This window comes from Eptatretus burgeri, chromosome 9 (genome assembly GCF_056783735.1).
Source record: "Eptatretus burgeri isolate ZD-2024b chromosome 9, Ebu_testis_v1, whole genome shotgun sequence".
Taxonomy (NCBI): Eukaryota; Metazoa; Chordata; class Myxini; order Myxiniformes; family Myxinidae; genus Eptatretus; species Eptatretus burgeri.
The window spans coordinates 97,456,358-97,473,607 of record NC_140969.1 but is presented as its reverse complement, the minus strand read 5'-3'; the positions used below and the strand labels follow the sequence as shown (position 1 = coordinate 97,473,607).

The following is a 17,250-nucleotide window of genomic DNA, read 5'->3' as shown; positions in this document are numbered from 1 at the left end:
TGCCAGTAACCCCTTCTGGTGAACTTCCCAAAATCCAGACTCACTGCTCACCTCCACGTCTTCATTCCTCTTTTTTTCTGCCTGTGAAATTCATCTCCTCCGGCTCTTCAATCGCTTTCTTCCCTCCAGGGTGTTCACTACCATCTCGTTCATCCTCCATCTATACCCATGATTTTTGCTACCCCCAATAATCCTCCCCCTAAGTCCACCTCTTTCCAAGTTACCAGTTTTTCCTTCCACGTCTGTGATTGAGAATTTGCAACTGTACCCATCTTTTTCTCCGCTTGGGTCCTTTCATTGCTCTCATTCTTCCTCGCATCCCCTATTTCTCCAAGTGTGCCTCTATTTTGTCCCTCAACCCTGCTTTTGGTGTGTTTCTCCCCTCTCGCTCTACTGTTCTTTTCATTCTTTTACGTCCTGATCAGTCCTGTTCTCGCTCCTCCACGAGGCTCGACTTTGTATACAATATATAATTATGTTAAAGGACACTGATGTCTTCTAATGTCTTTGTCATGCAAGTGATTTCTGTACCATCTCCTCAATGAGCCTTCGATCGATGTGAAAAACGAGTGACGTTGAAAGGTCACAAGTACACATGTGTGTATGCCTGTTGGTCTTCACATTAACTGTTGCAAAGAGTAAGCAATCTCGTTTTTGGTGTAACAACTGAGTAATGTGTTGGAAATAATAAATAAACTGTTTACCTCACAAATATCGATCTATAATTCCAGGTGTGTGTGTGTGTGTGTGTGTGTGTGTGTGTGTGTGTGTGTGTGTGTGTGTGTGTGTGTGTGTGTGTGTGTGTGTGTGTGTGTGTGTGTGTGTGTGTGTGTGTGTGTGTGTGTGTGTGTGTGTGTGTGTGTGTGTGTGTGTGTGTGTGTGTGTGTGTGTGTGTGTGTGTGTGTGTGTGAGAGAGAGAGAGAGAGAGAGAGAGAGAGAGAGAGAGAGAGAGAGAGAGAGAGAGAGAGAGAGAGAGAGAGAGAGAGAGAGAGAGAGAGAGAGAGAGAGAGAGAGAGAGAGAGAGAGAGAGAGAGAGAGAGAGAGAGAGAGAGAGAGAGAGAGAGAGAGAGAGAGAGAGAGAGAGAGAGAGAGAGAGAGAGAGAGAGAGAGAGAGAGATATATATATATATATATATATATATATATATATATATATATATATATATATATATATATATATATATATATATATATATATATATATATATATATATATATATATAGAGAGAGACACAGACAGAGACACAGACAGAGACACAGACAGAGACAGAGACAGACAGACCCCGCTGTTTCTCGACAACCACTGGTCCAATCTAATTGAAACTTTCCAGGTATATTGCTGGGGCCCTGTGGATGTGCCTTTTCAAGGTTGATTTTAATCAGACAAGTGGTTCCCAAGTTATGGCCATTTATTTACCAAACCAATGAAAGGACATGTTGCTGCGTAGGCCGGTGCGCGACCGGCCGACGATGACATCACGTGTCATGCTGGTTACAATGGGGATCGGTGCCTTAGTTACCGTGGCGTAGAAGTGGCAAATGGAAAGCAAAGACAGGGAGGTAAACTTGATTTTAATTTGGATTTTAATTTACTCTCTGTATGTAAGTATCACAGCAGTTGTTACTTCAATGCAAGCGATAATTCGTGGAATGCATGTGAACATTCCGTACAGGCACGCACCACTTCCGGATAGTGATGACAATCTATTCTAATAATTTCTCGATTCCTTATGCGCATTTATAGATAAACACAATGCCCCAATCCAGTCGTCGTTTACAAGAGTGAAGGAACGGCCTGTGTCGTTGTTTCTGGCTCGTGGTTTGAAAGTTTTTTTTTTGTTTGTTTTTTTGGAGGGGTTTGCACGTACGGGCACGCGAGAGCGAAGGAACGGCCTGTGTGGTTGTTTCTGGCTCGCGGTTTGAAAGTTTTTTTTTTTGTTTGTTTTTTTTTGGAGGGGTTTGCACGTACGGGCACGCGAGAGCAAAGGAACGGCCTGTGTATTTGTTTCTGGCTCGCGGTTTAAAAGTTTTTTTTTGTTGTTTGTTTTTTTGGAGGGGTTTGCACGTACGGGCACGCGAGAGCAAAGGAACGGCCTGTGTGTTTGTTTCTGGCTCGCGGTTTAAAAGTTTTGGGGGGGGGGGCTTGCACGTACGGACACGCACGTACGGCCACACACGTACGGCCACGCACGTAGGGGCACGTACTAGTACTTTAAAATAATGAAATAAATGGTAGATTCACAGTTGAGAAATGTCTTTGTTCCACGAGTCTAAACCATGACTACGATTCTGTAAGGTACACACCCGTACACATTATTTTAGGTATGGTAAACGACTTGGCAGATCTACAACAAATTTTTCATGAGTGTTGGGGTTCAAATCCTTTGTACCATGATCCTGATTATATGATATGGAGGAGGGGGTTCCAATCAGAATTTTTATGGAGGGTAGGGAGGGCAAGCTTAACCAGAAGAGGAAGGGTTGCAACCACAATATTTATGAGTTGGGAAGGGGCACAACCATTATATTAATAAGGGAGGAGGGGTGTGCAACCAGAAATATTTTTGAGGGTTTGAGGTGGGGGCTGTACACGTGGTAATGTGCAATATATCTCACTGACACCATCATTTGCTCCCGGGGGATGTTTACTCGTTGAGGAAAAAAAAAAAACCCCAATCGATGGTGAATTTTCACATCTCCTCTTTTTCTTTCGTGTTGCTGCACTTTTCCCAGCCACTGTAAAACACAGGCTCTGGCACAGGAGTTGAGAACCTTCAAGTCATCTGGTCCACAAGGCTCTGACAAGAGAGGGCAATTCAGGAGATGCTCCATTGTTTGAGGAGCCGCTCCACAGTCATAATCGATAGGGCAATTTTGATTATATCCCCATTTCTGCATTAGGACGTCCAACTCCAGTCCTGAGGCGGTTGAGAAACAGCCGTGTTGGCCATGTCTCCTTGGCTCCTTTTGGCAGGGACTCCTCAGGATCGAGTGACAGCTTATGAGGTCTTGATCGCAGGTCCGTTTACCAGGCGTCCATCTTGCTGCTGTGGGTGGGAGTTACCATCCAGGGGCTGAACAGCATGAAGGAAACTCTTCCTGGATTTCAATCTCTTGGGTACTGGCTCGTGTTGAAAGAGTGGGTGGCGAGAGTTACTTTTTTCTTTCTATTTGTGAGGAGACTGTTCTTCTGATCGAAGGTATAGCAATAGCCCATAGCAAATAGAGGTCATTCACATGCGTTGGTTTAAGGCAGCCAGAAATAGCTCTGCAGGCTGTGTTGAGGACTGCATCCATCTTCTTGGCATGTGAGGAATGGCCTCAAACAGGACAGGCATATTCCGCTGCTGAAGAGCACAAGGCAAGTGTTGTGCTTCGAATGGTCCCTGGGCCTGTTCCCCACTAAGAGTTGGACAACTTCCTCAAGATGTTGGTTCTGGCTCCTACCTTCGCCTTTGCCTTAAGGACATGATCTTTGTAGCTGAGGGTACGGTCCAGGGTAACTCCAAGGTATGTTGGCCTGAGGTTGTGAGTCAGCCTTCTCCTATCCCAGCAGACATTCAGCTTTCAGTTTGCATCCCTGTTCTTAAGATGAAAGGCACTGATTTGCGTCTTCTCTGGATTAGCCTGCAAGTGGTTGATGGCATAATAGTTGGTTAATCCAGCCTATGCATCAGTGAGGGACTGCTCTACTTTCTCAAAGGATTGATCCTGGGTTGTAATGCAGAGATCATCAGCATACAGGAAACTCCTAGTGTTTGGGCATATGGGTTGATCATTTGTGTAGACATTAAATAGTAGGGGAGCAAGAACGCTGCTTTGAGGTAGTCCATTCTTCTGCTGACGCCATGTGCTGCGGTTACCCCTGAGGTTTTGCTTGTCTCCACATTTTTGGGATCTTATTAGTAGTCATCCAGCTGTTGAACATGTCTAGTAACCACTGGAGAGCTACTGGCCCTCAATGCTTCATTTGTTTACAGAGGATGTTGTGTTTTCCGGCAGCTTTTTTGCGAATCGTCACTTTGATGCCATGTAACAGTTCACTCATGATGAAAGGACTGGTGACGTTAGAGCCCTCCTGGTCATCATTAGCAGACCTTGGAAATTTAATTCTACAAAGATAATGATCTGGGTTTCCTTGGCTGTTCATAAGGAATTGATGAGCGGCTTGGTCTGCTGTGACCTCATACCGGGGTTGTGCTTTCGTGGAGTCATTTCCCAGCATCTTTATGGTCTTCCAGGATTCTCTGCTGCTATTGATCATATTTGTACATTCAATCAGCTCTTGCCACTTATTTCGCCACTTCTCTGGTATAGCATTAATCAGTCTCTCTCCAGATTCCTCGGTATCATTTCCAAATGGATTCCGCTGAAAGCAGTTGATTTAATCCTTGTAGGGTTCTTTAGCATATTATGACAGTCATGGAATGTAATTTGTCCAGCAACCTCTCAGGATATTGTTCCTGGAGGACCTTTTCACCTTCTCCACAAAAACATCATCATTCACGGGAAGGCTGGTAAGTCTTTGATTGCGGCATCCAGGTCTGCTGAAAATTTCTCCCGGTTCTCCTTTTTTAGGTTAAAGCAACGGTGGAAATGAACCACACGAGGATCAACCTCTCTGTGGACTTTAATTCCAATCTGTTGGGAGTTTGGGATTGGGTCCAAAACAATTTTCTCGCATTGGTTAACAATGTGGTTTCAAGAAAATGCCAGGCCCGGGTTATAACCGCATCTCAATCTGCTGCTGTTGTAGGAACTTTGTAACTTTGCATCATGGACGAGAGACAGCTGTCTTGCATCTTACCAACTTTTGACTCATTCCCCGTCACCGTTTGTGAGTATCCCCAAAGTACACTATGACAGTTGAAGTCACCTATCACCACATTAACAGAATTATCAGTAAAACTGATTGGGAAGGAGAACTCCTCATTAGGTGGCTTGTAGACTGCACTTACGGAGATCGCCATAAGCTGGATATTGAGGACTTCAATGTTACCAAGTTCTGACATGGAGGATTTGTCAACAGCAACTCCACTGCAAACATAAACAGCACTGCTATATTGATCATGTGGTCTTTCTATCACAAGTGCCATGCCTGGGATCCTTGGATGGATCCCAGTCGCTTCATGATGCGTCTCTTGTAGACAAAGGATGTCATTTATTTCTCACGAGCAAATACAACCTGTCGCTCACTGAAGGAAACATTAAGAGGGGAATAAGGAGAAAGTGGGGGGGGGGGGGAGAGGAGGGATTGAAGGAGGGGTGGTGGAGCGAGGAGGGGTGCGGAAAGAGAAGGCAGTGTGAGGGGAGGGTCCATCCGGACATGTCCAAAGATGACCACCGTCCAGACATAACCACCACCTAGATACGTCGAGGTAAGACAGTGGAAGGGATGGGTCCGTTTGGACATAACCACTGCCCAGACACGTCCGGAGATGACCACTGTCTGGACAATGGGTATACAAAGGGGCGTGGGGGGGGGAGAGAGAAGGAGTGGTGGAGAAGCAAGGAGGGGTGGGGGAGTCAGGAAGGTTGGGGGAAGCGAAGGCAGTGTGATGGGAGGGCAAGGGAAGGCAGTGTGAGAGGAGGGTCCGTCCAGACATAACCACCGCCTGGACACGTCCAGATATAACCACCCTCCGGATATGTATGGGGGTAACCACCATCCAGGCATAACCACCGTCTGGATACGTTCGGAGACAGAAAGAGAAAGAGAGGTGTGCGAGGATGCTTCACTGTATTAGGAGGGGGTGGAGTGATTATGGGACAGATAGAGAGAAAGGGGGAGATGGAGACGGATGGAAGGATATGGAGATGGACACGGAGGTAAGGATATGGAGATGGACACGGAGGGAAGGATATGGAGACGGACACAGAGGGAAGGAGATGGAGATGGACACGGAGGGAAGGAGATGGAGACGGGGAGATGGAGACGGAGAGAGGGAGGGAGGGAGACTGAGAGAGGGGGGAGCGAGACGGAGAGAGGGGGAGGGAGACAGAGAGAGGGGGGAGAGAGAGGGGGAGAGAGAGGAGGGAGGGAGACGGAGAGAGGGGAGGGAGACGGAGAGAGGGGAGGGAGACGGAGAGAGGGGAGGGAGACGGAGAGAGGGGAGGGAGACGGAGAGAGGGGAGGGAGACGGAGAGAGGGGAGGCAGACGGAGAGAGGGGAGGGAGACGGAGAGAGGGGAGGGAGACGGAGAGAGGGGAGGGAGACGGAGAGAGGGGAGGGAGACTGAGAGAGGGGAGGGAGACTGAGAGAGGGGAGGGAGACTGAGAGAGGGGAGGGAGACTGAGAGAGGGGAGGGAGACTGAGAGAGGGGAGGGAGACTGAGAGAGGGGAGGGAGACTGAGAGAGGGGAGGGAGACTGAGAGAGGGGAGGGAGACTGAGAGAGGGGAGGGAGACTGAGAGAGGGGAGGGAGACTGAGAGAGGGGAGGGAGACTGAGAGAGGGGAGGGAGACTGAGAGAGGGGAGGGAGACTGAGAGAGGGGAGGGAGACTGAGAGAGGGGAGGGAGACTGAGAGAGGGGAGGGAGACTGAGAGAGGGGAGGGAGACTGAGAGAGGGGAGGGAGACTGAGGGGGGGGGGGGAGGCTGAGAGAGGGGGGGGAGAGTGAGAGAGGGGAGGGAGACTGAGAGAGGGGAGGGAGACTGAGAGAGGGGAGGGAGACTGAGAGAGGGGAGGGAGACTGAGAGAGGGGAGGGAGACTGAGAGAGGGGAGGGAGACTGAGAGAGGGGAGGGAGACTGAGAGAGGGAAGGGAGACTGAGAGAGGGGAGGGAGACTGAGAGAGGGGAGGGAGACTGAGAGAGGGGAGGGAGACTGAGAGAGGGGAGGGAGACTGAGAGAGGGGAGGGAGACTGAGAGAGGGGAGGGAGACTGAGAGAGGGTGGAGGGAGAAAGAGAGAGAGACAGACAAACAGAGAGACAGAGAGATATGGAGAGAGAGAGTTGTGGTCAGGGAGTTGGCAGAGAATGTTATGCTTTATTAAACACACACACACACACACACACACACACACACACATACACACACACACACACACACACACACACACACACACACACACACACAGACACCCACACACACACACACACACACACACACACACACACACACACACACACACACGTCATGTGACAAAAAAAAATTTGGCTCTGTAATTGAAAAAACACGTTAATACGGTGACCGACTTGGAAATTGGGTGTTATCAAATGTATTTTGCTTTGAAACTCACAGAGAAACCATTTAACCTTTGTACAGCACACCAAATCATGTAAAACTAGAAGGGCACTCGTTCGATCGCATACCTCCGCCATGTAATGCCTGATCCACGAGAACGTATCGGGCCCAATAAATTTTTGAAATATCATGCAATACAATGCTATATCGTTTTTGGCCCTATCTCTCAATGGTAAAGAATCACTTTGAAAATTAAATTATTCTCGAATCCAGATCTGAATTCGGATCTTCACCAAAATCGATTCAATCTGTCCTTGCCACACACCGAAAACCGCTGTCACACCTTGATGATTTAGCCAGCGTATGCCAACGTATGAAAAATTTGTCTAAAACGCTGGCACACGTCGAATACGTTATGGGTAAGTTTTGTATACGTTAAGCACGCTGGCATACGTCGTAGTATGCTGGCATACGTTGTAGTACTTTAAGCTCGTCGACAAATTTTAACATGCTCAAAATTTTTCGACTTATGCCAGCATATGACTCAGATGTTCCGCATACGCTGGCATAAGTTGTAGGCACGTTACGCGATCGTTGACACACATTGACACACGTTACTTGTAAGTTACTCATAAGTCGAAACACGTCGAGGTAATGTTTAGCATACCCGAAACTTATTTCTAACCTATGAGTAACGTGTTGTAGGCACGTTACGCGATCGTTGACACACGTCGACACACGTTACTTGTAAGTTACTCATAAGTCGAAACACGTCGAAGTAATGTTTAGCGTCAGTGTTCCAGACTCCATGGTTTTTTTTTTTTTGTTCTTCGGCATGACGGTGATGTTGACACTTCGATTTCTAGTGTGGTTATAATATAATATAATTAATAGGCTGCCGCTCAACGATTTAAATCATAACCGCACTAGAAATCGAAGTGTCAACATCACCGTCATACCGAAGAAAATAAATAAATAAATAAATAAAGTCTGGAACACTGACGGGTTCCTCCTGTGTGAACCCCATTTTTATATACCAATTCCCCTAAACGCTGCCAACACGCCATTATACGGTATCTGTAAGTTAGAAACACGTTCAATAAGTTCTGTGGTCGTCCAGAAGACGTCAATCAAATACGTCTACATACGTCAATGTGCGTTGGAGATACGTTACACATAGGTTCAAAGTACGTTAATCATAGGTTAGAAATAACTTTCGGGTACGCTAAACATTACCTCGACGTGTTTCGACTTATGAGTAACTTACAAGTAACATGTGTCGACGTGTGTCAACGATCGCATAACGTGCCTACAACTTATGGTCAGCGTATGCGGAATGTGTGTGTCATACGCTGGCATACGTCGAGAAATTTTCAACATCCTGAAAATTTGTCGACGTACTCGGCGTACTACGACGTATGCCAGCGTGCTCTTAACGTGAGCTCCTGACCACATACAAAGCTTTCGTCCGCAGCCTGATGGAGTACTGCTCTCCCCTCTGAACTGGTGCTCCTGCCTCCCACCTTTCTCGGCTTTAACCTGTTGAAACCAAGGAATTTCAGATCATTGATATCTCCCGCGATGAGGCTGAGTCTTTGGACCTCTCACTCTCTCACCATCGGCAGGTCGGTGGTCTTTCTGTCTTCTTCCGTCTTCTCTCCGGTCTCCCCCCCTCCCCGCTCTGCGATTTGTCCCCACCATATTTCAGCAGGGTGCTCAAGGTCCGCCAACAACCCCCTTCTGGTAAAACTACCAAAATCACGAATCACTGCTCACGTTCACTCTTATTCCTCTTTTTTCCCGCCTTTGGAATAAACTCCCACTGTTCAATCCCATTCTACCCTCCAGGCCTTCAAATCAGCTGTTCCCCACCACCTCTTATCCTCCCCCATCCACATCCTCAATCTTTTTGACCCCCGTTAATCCACCCCAAACCCACCTCCTTCAAATTACTTGCTTTCCTTCCTGAAAATCGCTGTAATGCCCATCTTTTATATCCCGTGTTCCCCGCCCCACCCTTCTCCCTTCCACAGATCTCCTTATGTCTCTGTTCCCCACTGTGTTCTCCTTCCCACTCCTGCCCCTCTTCATCTCATGCCCCCCATGCTGTGCGCTGTGTGCAAGCTCTCATACGAGCCTCGACAAGTATTAAAAAAACAAACAAAGTATTCATGTGTCTGGCGTAAGGTCCTCCATTTTGAGCACAGGGATGGGGAAAAATCAGTTTCCTTTATTTATTATCCCCTGCCAACCAACGAAGTTGGCGGGGGATAGAGAAATGGGCTCCGTCCGTCCGTCCGTCCGTCACATTTCGTTTCCGGAGCTTAACTACAAATCCCCTCAAGAGATATTTACGAAATTTGGCGCATATATCAAGCAAGTGGTGAACTGGTGCCTTTTGATATTTAGAGATTTCCCCCAAAAAAATTTCTGTCACTTTCCATGGAAACAAGTTGGGGATTAAGAAATAATTGAGGTTAACCTTTTTTTCCAGAGCATAGTTGCAACACTATCAACTATTTCTTTATGAAATTTGGTACACACATCAAGAATAAATTGAACTGGTGCCTTTTGCTACTTGTCCTCATTTACTATGGCGGGGGATATTGAAGACTTTGTCTTCAACGGATGCTGGTTGTAATTGATTTGCATTTAAGTAATTGCATATGTCAATCGGTTTGTGTAGAAACACTTTTTTTGCCGCCATCAGGGGGTAATTAAATGAGAGAAGAATATGTGGAGAAACTCACTGCACTGTAATTCTTGTCTCTACTGGTCAGGACATTCTGGAATGAGTTCACATGTACAAAATGTTTGAATGCATCATACCATGCTTGTGACAGCATGATATCGTCATCTTATGAGGAAAAGAAAGCAAAATGCATGATGATGTGCCATTTCAGGAACACCTCTCCCTTCGCAAGTATGTGGTGGATGTCCTCGGAGAGCCAGCTGCCCCTCCGAACTTGATCCAGAAGGAGGAAGACAAGCAGAAAGCCAAGAGGAAGGCCAAGAAATTAAGAGCTCGGATGAACAGTCGGTATGTTCTTGTGCCAGGCACAATAATGAAAGTACACTTTTGGGAAACAAGTTATTAGTTTAGATTATTTGTCGTCTTCGTGTGCCATGCTGGAAACCGAGCATCGTCGGGTCTCTCAAAGCAGTTTCTTTGCTGGGTTTAAGAATGTTGAATGGGTCGCCGCTCCGACAGTTTTGACTTTGCAATTTAGTCAGGATGCCGGCAAGAGCTCGCTTTCCCATCACAAAAAGGGCACTGTGCAATCTTTAACGTCCACCAACTAGTGGTGGCAGCTGGGATGACTAGTTTAGCATCCGTCCAAGGGATGACACACACATCGATACCTCGCCCTAACTGAAACACCGGAATTATCATTTATGACTGGGCGCAAGACAGCTCAGAGGCGAGTGTGCGTACATCTAAGAGTCTAGGCCATCCTGTCAGCCTTTTCTTCGTCACATTTGTTTTATTTTTCCTGTTTCAGTTTTGGGTAGCATTTTGCAGAGGTGACACTTTAATATCCATTTTGAGTTGCTGTGAGGACTTTTAAGTCAACCAGAACGGAATTGATCGCAAGTATATTGGACTAGCTTTACATTTGTGTCACTTTTATCAGGGATTGCTTGCCATTACTGCGAATCATTGCCAACTCAACAGTGTTTTTAGTATCGGATATGTGAACGTTGTGTCAAGGTTGGCTGTTGATACAAATGCAATCTTCTTTCTTGTGCTGGAAAAAGTTTCTGATTGAATTGGTTGAGTTTGTTTTGGAAGACTTTCCTTTTTTTTTTCAGCATTGCTGTTATTTATGTTTACAACAACCTTCTTTGCTGGGAGCCATTGTTTAATTTAAACAACACCCCCCCCCCCCTTTTTCCCCAACCCAATATCCCATGGTACACATCCCTTCCCATTCCCCTGTATCTCCATTCCTATCTTTTCTCACTCATCCCGTACCTGTGAATAAGCTATCATCCTTCCTTCCCCTCTATAAATCTTGATTCTCTCAGTCGACCCATCCTCAGTATATACAGTGCCTTCAGAAAGTATTCACACCAACTCGACTTTTGTCAAATTTTGTTGTTTTACAGTCTGAATTTAAAATGGATTCAATTTAGATTTTTTTTGTCACTGATCTGCACAACATACCCCACAATGACAAAGTGAAAACGTGTTTTTAGAAATTTTTACAAATTGATTAAAAATGAAAAGCTGAATTGTCTTGCGTCAACACGTGTTCAACTCCTTTGCTATGACACTCCAAATTGAGCTGAGGTGCATCCAATTTCCTTTGATCATCCTTGAGATGTCTCGACAACTTGATTTGAGTCCACCTGTGGCCAATTCAATTGATTGGACATGATTTTGAAAGAAACACACCTTTCTATATAAGGTCCCACAGTTGACAGTGCATGTCAGAGCAGAAACTCTACCATAAAGACCAAAGAATCTACGAGTTCTATCTATAAAACTCGTAGATAGAATTGTGAAGCATAGATCCGGGGAAGGGAAGAAGCCTGGTGTTGGCGCAGTGGTAAGGGCAGTGGCTTGGGACCCAAGAGGTCCTGAGTTCAAGCCCCGTTGGGACACTGAATTAATATATGTATGTATATGTATATATATATATATATATATATATATATATATATATATATAATGTGTATATATATATAATGTGTATATATATATATATATATATATATATATATGTATTTATATATATATATATATATATATATAAATATATATAAACCAAGTCGAAAACACCAGGGGGTTGACTCAGCCTGCCATCCTTCCGAGGTCGGCGAAATGAGCACCAGTTGTACTGGGCCCGGTGTATGCCCCGGTTAGAATAGGTGTACCATATCCCTGTGTGTCGTAAGAGGCGACCAGGGTTGCGTCAGGAAGGGCATCCGGCGTAAAAACCTATGCCAAATCATTATGCGGACAACAAAACGAATTTCCATACCGGATAGAGCAAAATGGAGACAGTTGGTCCGCTGTGGCGACCCCTAGCGGGAGTAAGCCGAAAGAGGAAGAAGAAGAGATCCGGGGAAGGGTATAAAACAATTTCTAGAGTGTTGAAAGTTCCCAAGAGCACCGTGAGCTACATCATTAGGAAATGGAAAGTATATGGAACTACCCAGACTCTTCCTAAAGATGGCTGTCTGACTAAACCGAGCAACTGGGCAAGACAAAGAAGCACCTTGGTCAGGGAGGTGACCAAGAATCCAATGACCAGTCTGACAGAACAACAGAGTTCATTGGCTGAGATTGGAGATCCTACCAGAAGGACAACAGTCTCTGCAGCACTTCACAAATCTCGGCTTTATTGGAGAGTGGCCAAATGGAAACCACTCCTGAGAAAAAGGCACATGACCGCATGCCTGGAGTTTGCAAAAAGGCATGTGAAAGACTCTGAGAGCATGAGGCAAAAGATTCTGTTGTCTGTTGAGATGAAAATTGAACACTTTGGCCTGAATGCAAAGCAATACATCTCGTGGAAACCGAGCACAGCTCATCACCCATCTAACACCATCCCTACCGTGAAGCATCGTGGTGGCAGCATCATGCTATGGGGATGCTTTACAGTGGCAGAGACTGGGAGACTCGTGGGGATAAAGGGAACAATGAATGGAGCCAAATACAGGCAAATGCTTGAGGAGAACCTGCTTCAGAGTTCAAAATATCTTACACTATGGCAAAGATTTACGTTCCAACAGGACAATGACCCCAAGCACACAGTCAAAGCAACACTGGAATGGCTACAGAACAATAATGTGAAAGTCCTTGAGTGGCCCAGCCAAAGCCCAGACTTGAATCTCATTGAGAATGTGGAAAAACTTGAAGATTGATGTTCACCGATGCTCCCCATCCAATGAGACAGAGCTTGACCAAATCTGCAAGGAAGAATGGGAGAACATCCCCAAATCTTGATGTGCAAAGCTCATACAGACATACCCAAGAAGACTCGAAGCTGTAATTGCTGCCAAAGGTGCTTCGACAAAGTCTTGACTCAGGGGGTTGAATATTTATTGATGCAAGATATTTCAGCTTTTCATCTTTAATTGTCACAAAAATTTCCAAAAACATGTTGTCACTTTGTCATTATGGTGTATTTTGTGTATATCAGTGACAAAATATTTCTTAAATTCAATCCATTTTAAATTCAGGATGAAACACAACAAAATGTGCAAAAGTCAAGGGGTGTGAATACTGTTATGGCCTGGGGTTCGAATTTATCCATGAGGGGAAGCACTCGAGTTCCTCCCAAACACCCGGTCCTGAGGCCATCGAGCAAGGAAAACTCCGTGCTCCGGCGGGTTGTTAAGCAACCACAAATTCCGATTGGTACCACCAATCCTGGCAGGGTGTAACTACACATGGTTACCTTACCTTTGGACGATGATATCAACGGAGGCTCGTACCCTCGATGCGCACTTGTCTTTTCTTACCTGATCAGGTGCACCCAAACGGAGCTGCTAAGTATGTACTGGCTAGTGTGTAGAGCCGTTCGGGGTGTAACTTCCTGGCCAACGCTATGTACAGATTATACTGGACCAATGGAGGAAAGGATTATGATGTGGACGTCTATTCGCCATTTGTTTGCATTCTTAGACATCCCTCGAGGTGTTCTGAATTAAATTGAAATTGGGAGAAATCTGGGAGAAAAAAAATATGACCTTTTTAAAAAAAAATCTGTGGGAAAATGAACAGGTCCCTGCTGCTGTTTGTGAGATGCGTGTATATGATATTTGAAAGCTCTTTCCAGCTGTGGGGAGAAGGGATCACATCTGTCCTCTTGAATTTTCACTGTCTTTTGCCCGGATTTCTTTTGATTTTGTGTAGAATACCTCAAGGGACCTCAAGCATTGCAATGCATGCATACTATATATGACCCCTTTAAAGGTCTTCCTAGCTGCAAGGAAAGAATGAGAGAGGAATGGTTTGGAGAGGTGGGGAGAAAGAGAGAAAGAGAGGGAGATAGAGAGGGGGGGGGAGAGAGAGAGAAAAGAGAGATAGAGAGGGAGAGAGAGGATGGGAAGAAAGAGAGAGAGAGGGTGGGAAGAAAGATAGAGAGGGTGGGAAGAAAGATAGAGAGGGTGGGAAGAAAGATAGAGAGGGTGGGAAGAAAGATAGAGAGAGATTGAGATTGAGATTGAGATTGAGATTGAGATTGAGATTGAGATTGAGATTGAGATTGAGATTGAGGCATTGGTATGGATGGAGGGGTTGAGGATTTGGGGTTGGGAGGGGGGAGTTGAGGACTTGAAGTGTGGGAGAAGGGAGGACAGAGAGTTTGCATGGGGGTCAGAGGGGGGGCAGAGAGTTGGGAGAGAGGGGGTTGAGGCTAACAGTATTTTTGCACAACAGTGTTTTTTTCTTTTTATAGCTGTATTTTTAAACCATTGATTGCAAAGGATTCTTTCTGCTCACTATTCAATTAAGGATCTACAAGTGAAGACAAGCTGCTCAAAAGGCTCCATTACCCTCTTTTTTTAAATACAATGACAAACGGAACTGTACGACGCTGGAACAATGAATCCAGAGCAAACGTATGAAGCATTAATGAAATTTCTCTTTTTTTTTAATTCTTCTTTTGCTTTGTTTTTCAGATTAGTTTTGACTGTAATGGCTGTGTTTGGATAGGAGAGTGGTAAGCATAGGTTCTGTTTATCAAGTGGATTGGTGGGGCATGACGCCTCCCACCTTCTGCTTCATTAGGACTGTGTGACAAAAGTAGATGCCCTCGGTGTTGAGTGCCTCTCTTTAGATAATTAAGACACTCTGCCTCTCTCATTATGGCTCGTTCTGTCTTTTCAGAATGAACGGCTTTTCACAAGCTGGTTCTGGGTGGGCTTTTTGAAGTTTTTTTTTTTTGCCTTCGTTTTGTGAAAAGAATAAAAGCAGCAATTTTTGAGGCAGAAATTTTGAGTGCTAATTGCAGGTGGAGAAAATGGAATAATTTGTTTTGATGCATTCTTCTTTTTTTTTATGCCTCCACCGACCAAGTCGCTGGAGGCATGTTTTCAGGTTGTCCGTCGGGCTGTCCGTGCGTGCATCCGTCCGTGCGTGCATCCGTGATAGGTTTTCGTTACCCTGATAACTTGAGAACAGCCAGAGGTATCGAAGTCAAACTTGGTACAAGTATGTATCATGATGTAAAGATAAACTGATTCGATTTTAGATTAAAGATAAACTGATCATGTTTTGTAAAAAATGCTGTTGCCACGCTAACTTGTGACCCAGAGATTGGACTTTGACGAAACTCGATAACCGTATGTCTAATGATGTAAAGATGAACTGAATAGACTTTGGCATCAGGAGGTCAGAGGTAAAAATGTGATGCTTAAGAATGGCTGAAGGGATTTAAATCAAACTTGGTACAAGTATTATAATGATGGAAAAATGTGGGTAGAGGCACATCAGTTGAAAAATGGCGTTCTAGTTTATTTATATTTTATTTATTTATTTTTCCTTTCCTTCCTTTTATCCTTTTGCTTATGCAGTTTCTCATCTGTAACTCTATGAGCAGTTGCCATTTTTTTTTTTTTTTTTTTTTTTTTTTTTTATACCTTGGTCGAGGCTCGTATGAGAGCAAACACACAAGTATTTCCAAGTATTGGTTTATCTTTGTGCTGAAGTGAGTGGAACTCAATCAAAATTTTGCAGTCCTGGTTACATCATTACTAAGGCAATGCCCCTCATAAATTATGGCAAGGACTTAGTACTCGAACAAGGTACACTTGGGTTTATAACATCTACCAGTGAGTGCTGGCAGATCGGGAAAGCCAGCATAACATACCTTCCAAAGACTTCTGCACATTATGATGCAATATCCTGTCTGCAAAGCAAGAATAACAGTGCAGTCAAATCCTATTTTGGCGGGAATTGAACCCAGTCGAGGTACATCATTTTCACCTTGTATTGAATTTTTCCATGCCATTATATCGATGAGCATAAAGTTCCAGATATCCTGAGCGATAAGCTTCCCATTTGCTGTTGTATATATTTGAGGCTCCGGGCCCTTTTCAAAGTTGCTGGCATGAAGCATAAACAGAGTGTTTCAAAAAGAGTGATGCAACTTTGAATGTTTCTTTACAAAGGAATAAAAACCTCAGGAACATGAACTAAACATTGATTTAAAGCTTATGACATGGTATTTTCTATCACTGATTGCTGTTGCAGTAAGTCACCACAAGAGTTGGTGAGAGGCCAAGTTCTGAAATTGGCAATTACGCAAAATACTTGTAATTGACGTTCTCGATGTGTGCCCTCCGCGGTTCAGACAGACATTTATCCTGACTCCAAAGTTCTGTCCAACTTTCCTGTAGGTCTCATGTAGCACTGCCTAGAGGTAGTCTGACACTTCTTGCTTCAGATCATCTAATGTCGCAGGGAAGTTGGTGGAGACGGAGCCCTTGGCAGCCTCCCAGAACCAGTAGTCCAGAGGATTCAAGTCTGGGCTATGGGGTGCCCAGTCATGAGCGATACCCAGGGCAATGAGGCGGTTTCTGAAGAGGTGCTGCAGGAAAGTGATAGTGTCACCAGCTGTATGCGGGGGTGCACCATCCTGCATAAACCAGGTCATGCTGAGCTGGTTTGGGGTGACCTTTTGTGCTAGATCATTATCGAACTTCTGGAGCATGGCCTGGTCATGCTCAGCACACGGTGTCGATGTTGGCTTGGCTCTTGGTTAATGATGTTTGCCTGCCACTGTTTCCATTGCTCTGGTTGTGTACTGTACCCTTGTGCTCAAAATGTTTCACAATACGTTGAATGGCACAATTTGTGGGCCCATCACGTGTTCTGAGGTCATATTGTTACGAATTTGGCAGCCATGAGCACTCAACATTCAGGTCCTTATAGAACAGTTATATCGGTAAGTGAGTGTTTCTGGGTAGGATCCCATCCTATGTTTAATGGGTGATTAAGTGTACGTGTGCTGCGCAGTTATTTTCTAGATATAATTTTTACATCACCAACAACAACGACAACAATGCCCATCTTAGCTTTTGCAACAACACTCTGCTCGCGGCATTCTT

At 45.0% G+C, this 17,250-nt stretch overlaps 1 protein-coding gene across 12 annotated transcripts in view; it reads left to right on the top strand.

Annotated features, from left to right (window-relative positions):
• SCAPER (S-phase cyclin A associated protein in the ER) overlaps positions 1-17,250 on the top strand; it is a 631,592-nt gene that overhangs the window by 269,176 nt on the left and 345,166 nt on the right. For all 12 annotated transcript variants that reach the window (XM_085896259.1, XM_085896255.1, XM_085896256.1 and 9 more), the window contains one exon: positions 10,089-10,225. In XM_085896259.1, coding sequence (XP_085752385.1) covers positions 10,089-10,225 — 137 coding nt within the window. The remainder of the gene's footprint in view (positions 1-10,088; positions 10,226-17,250) is intronic.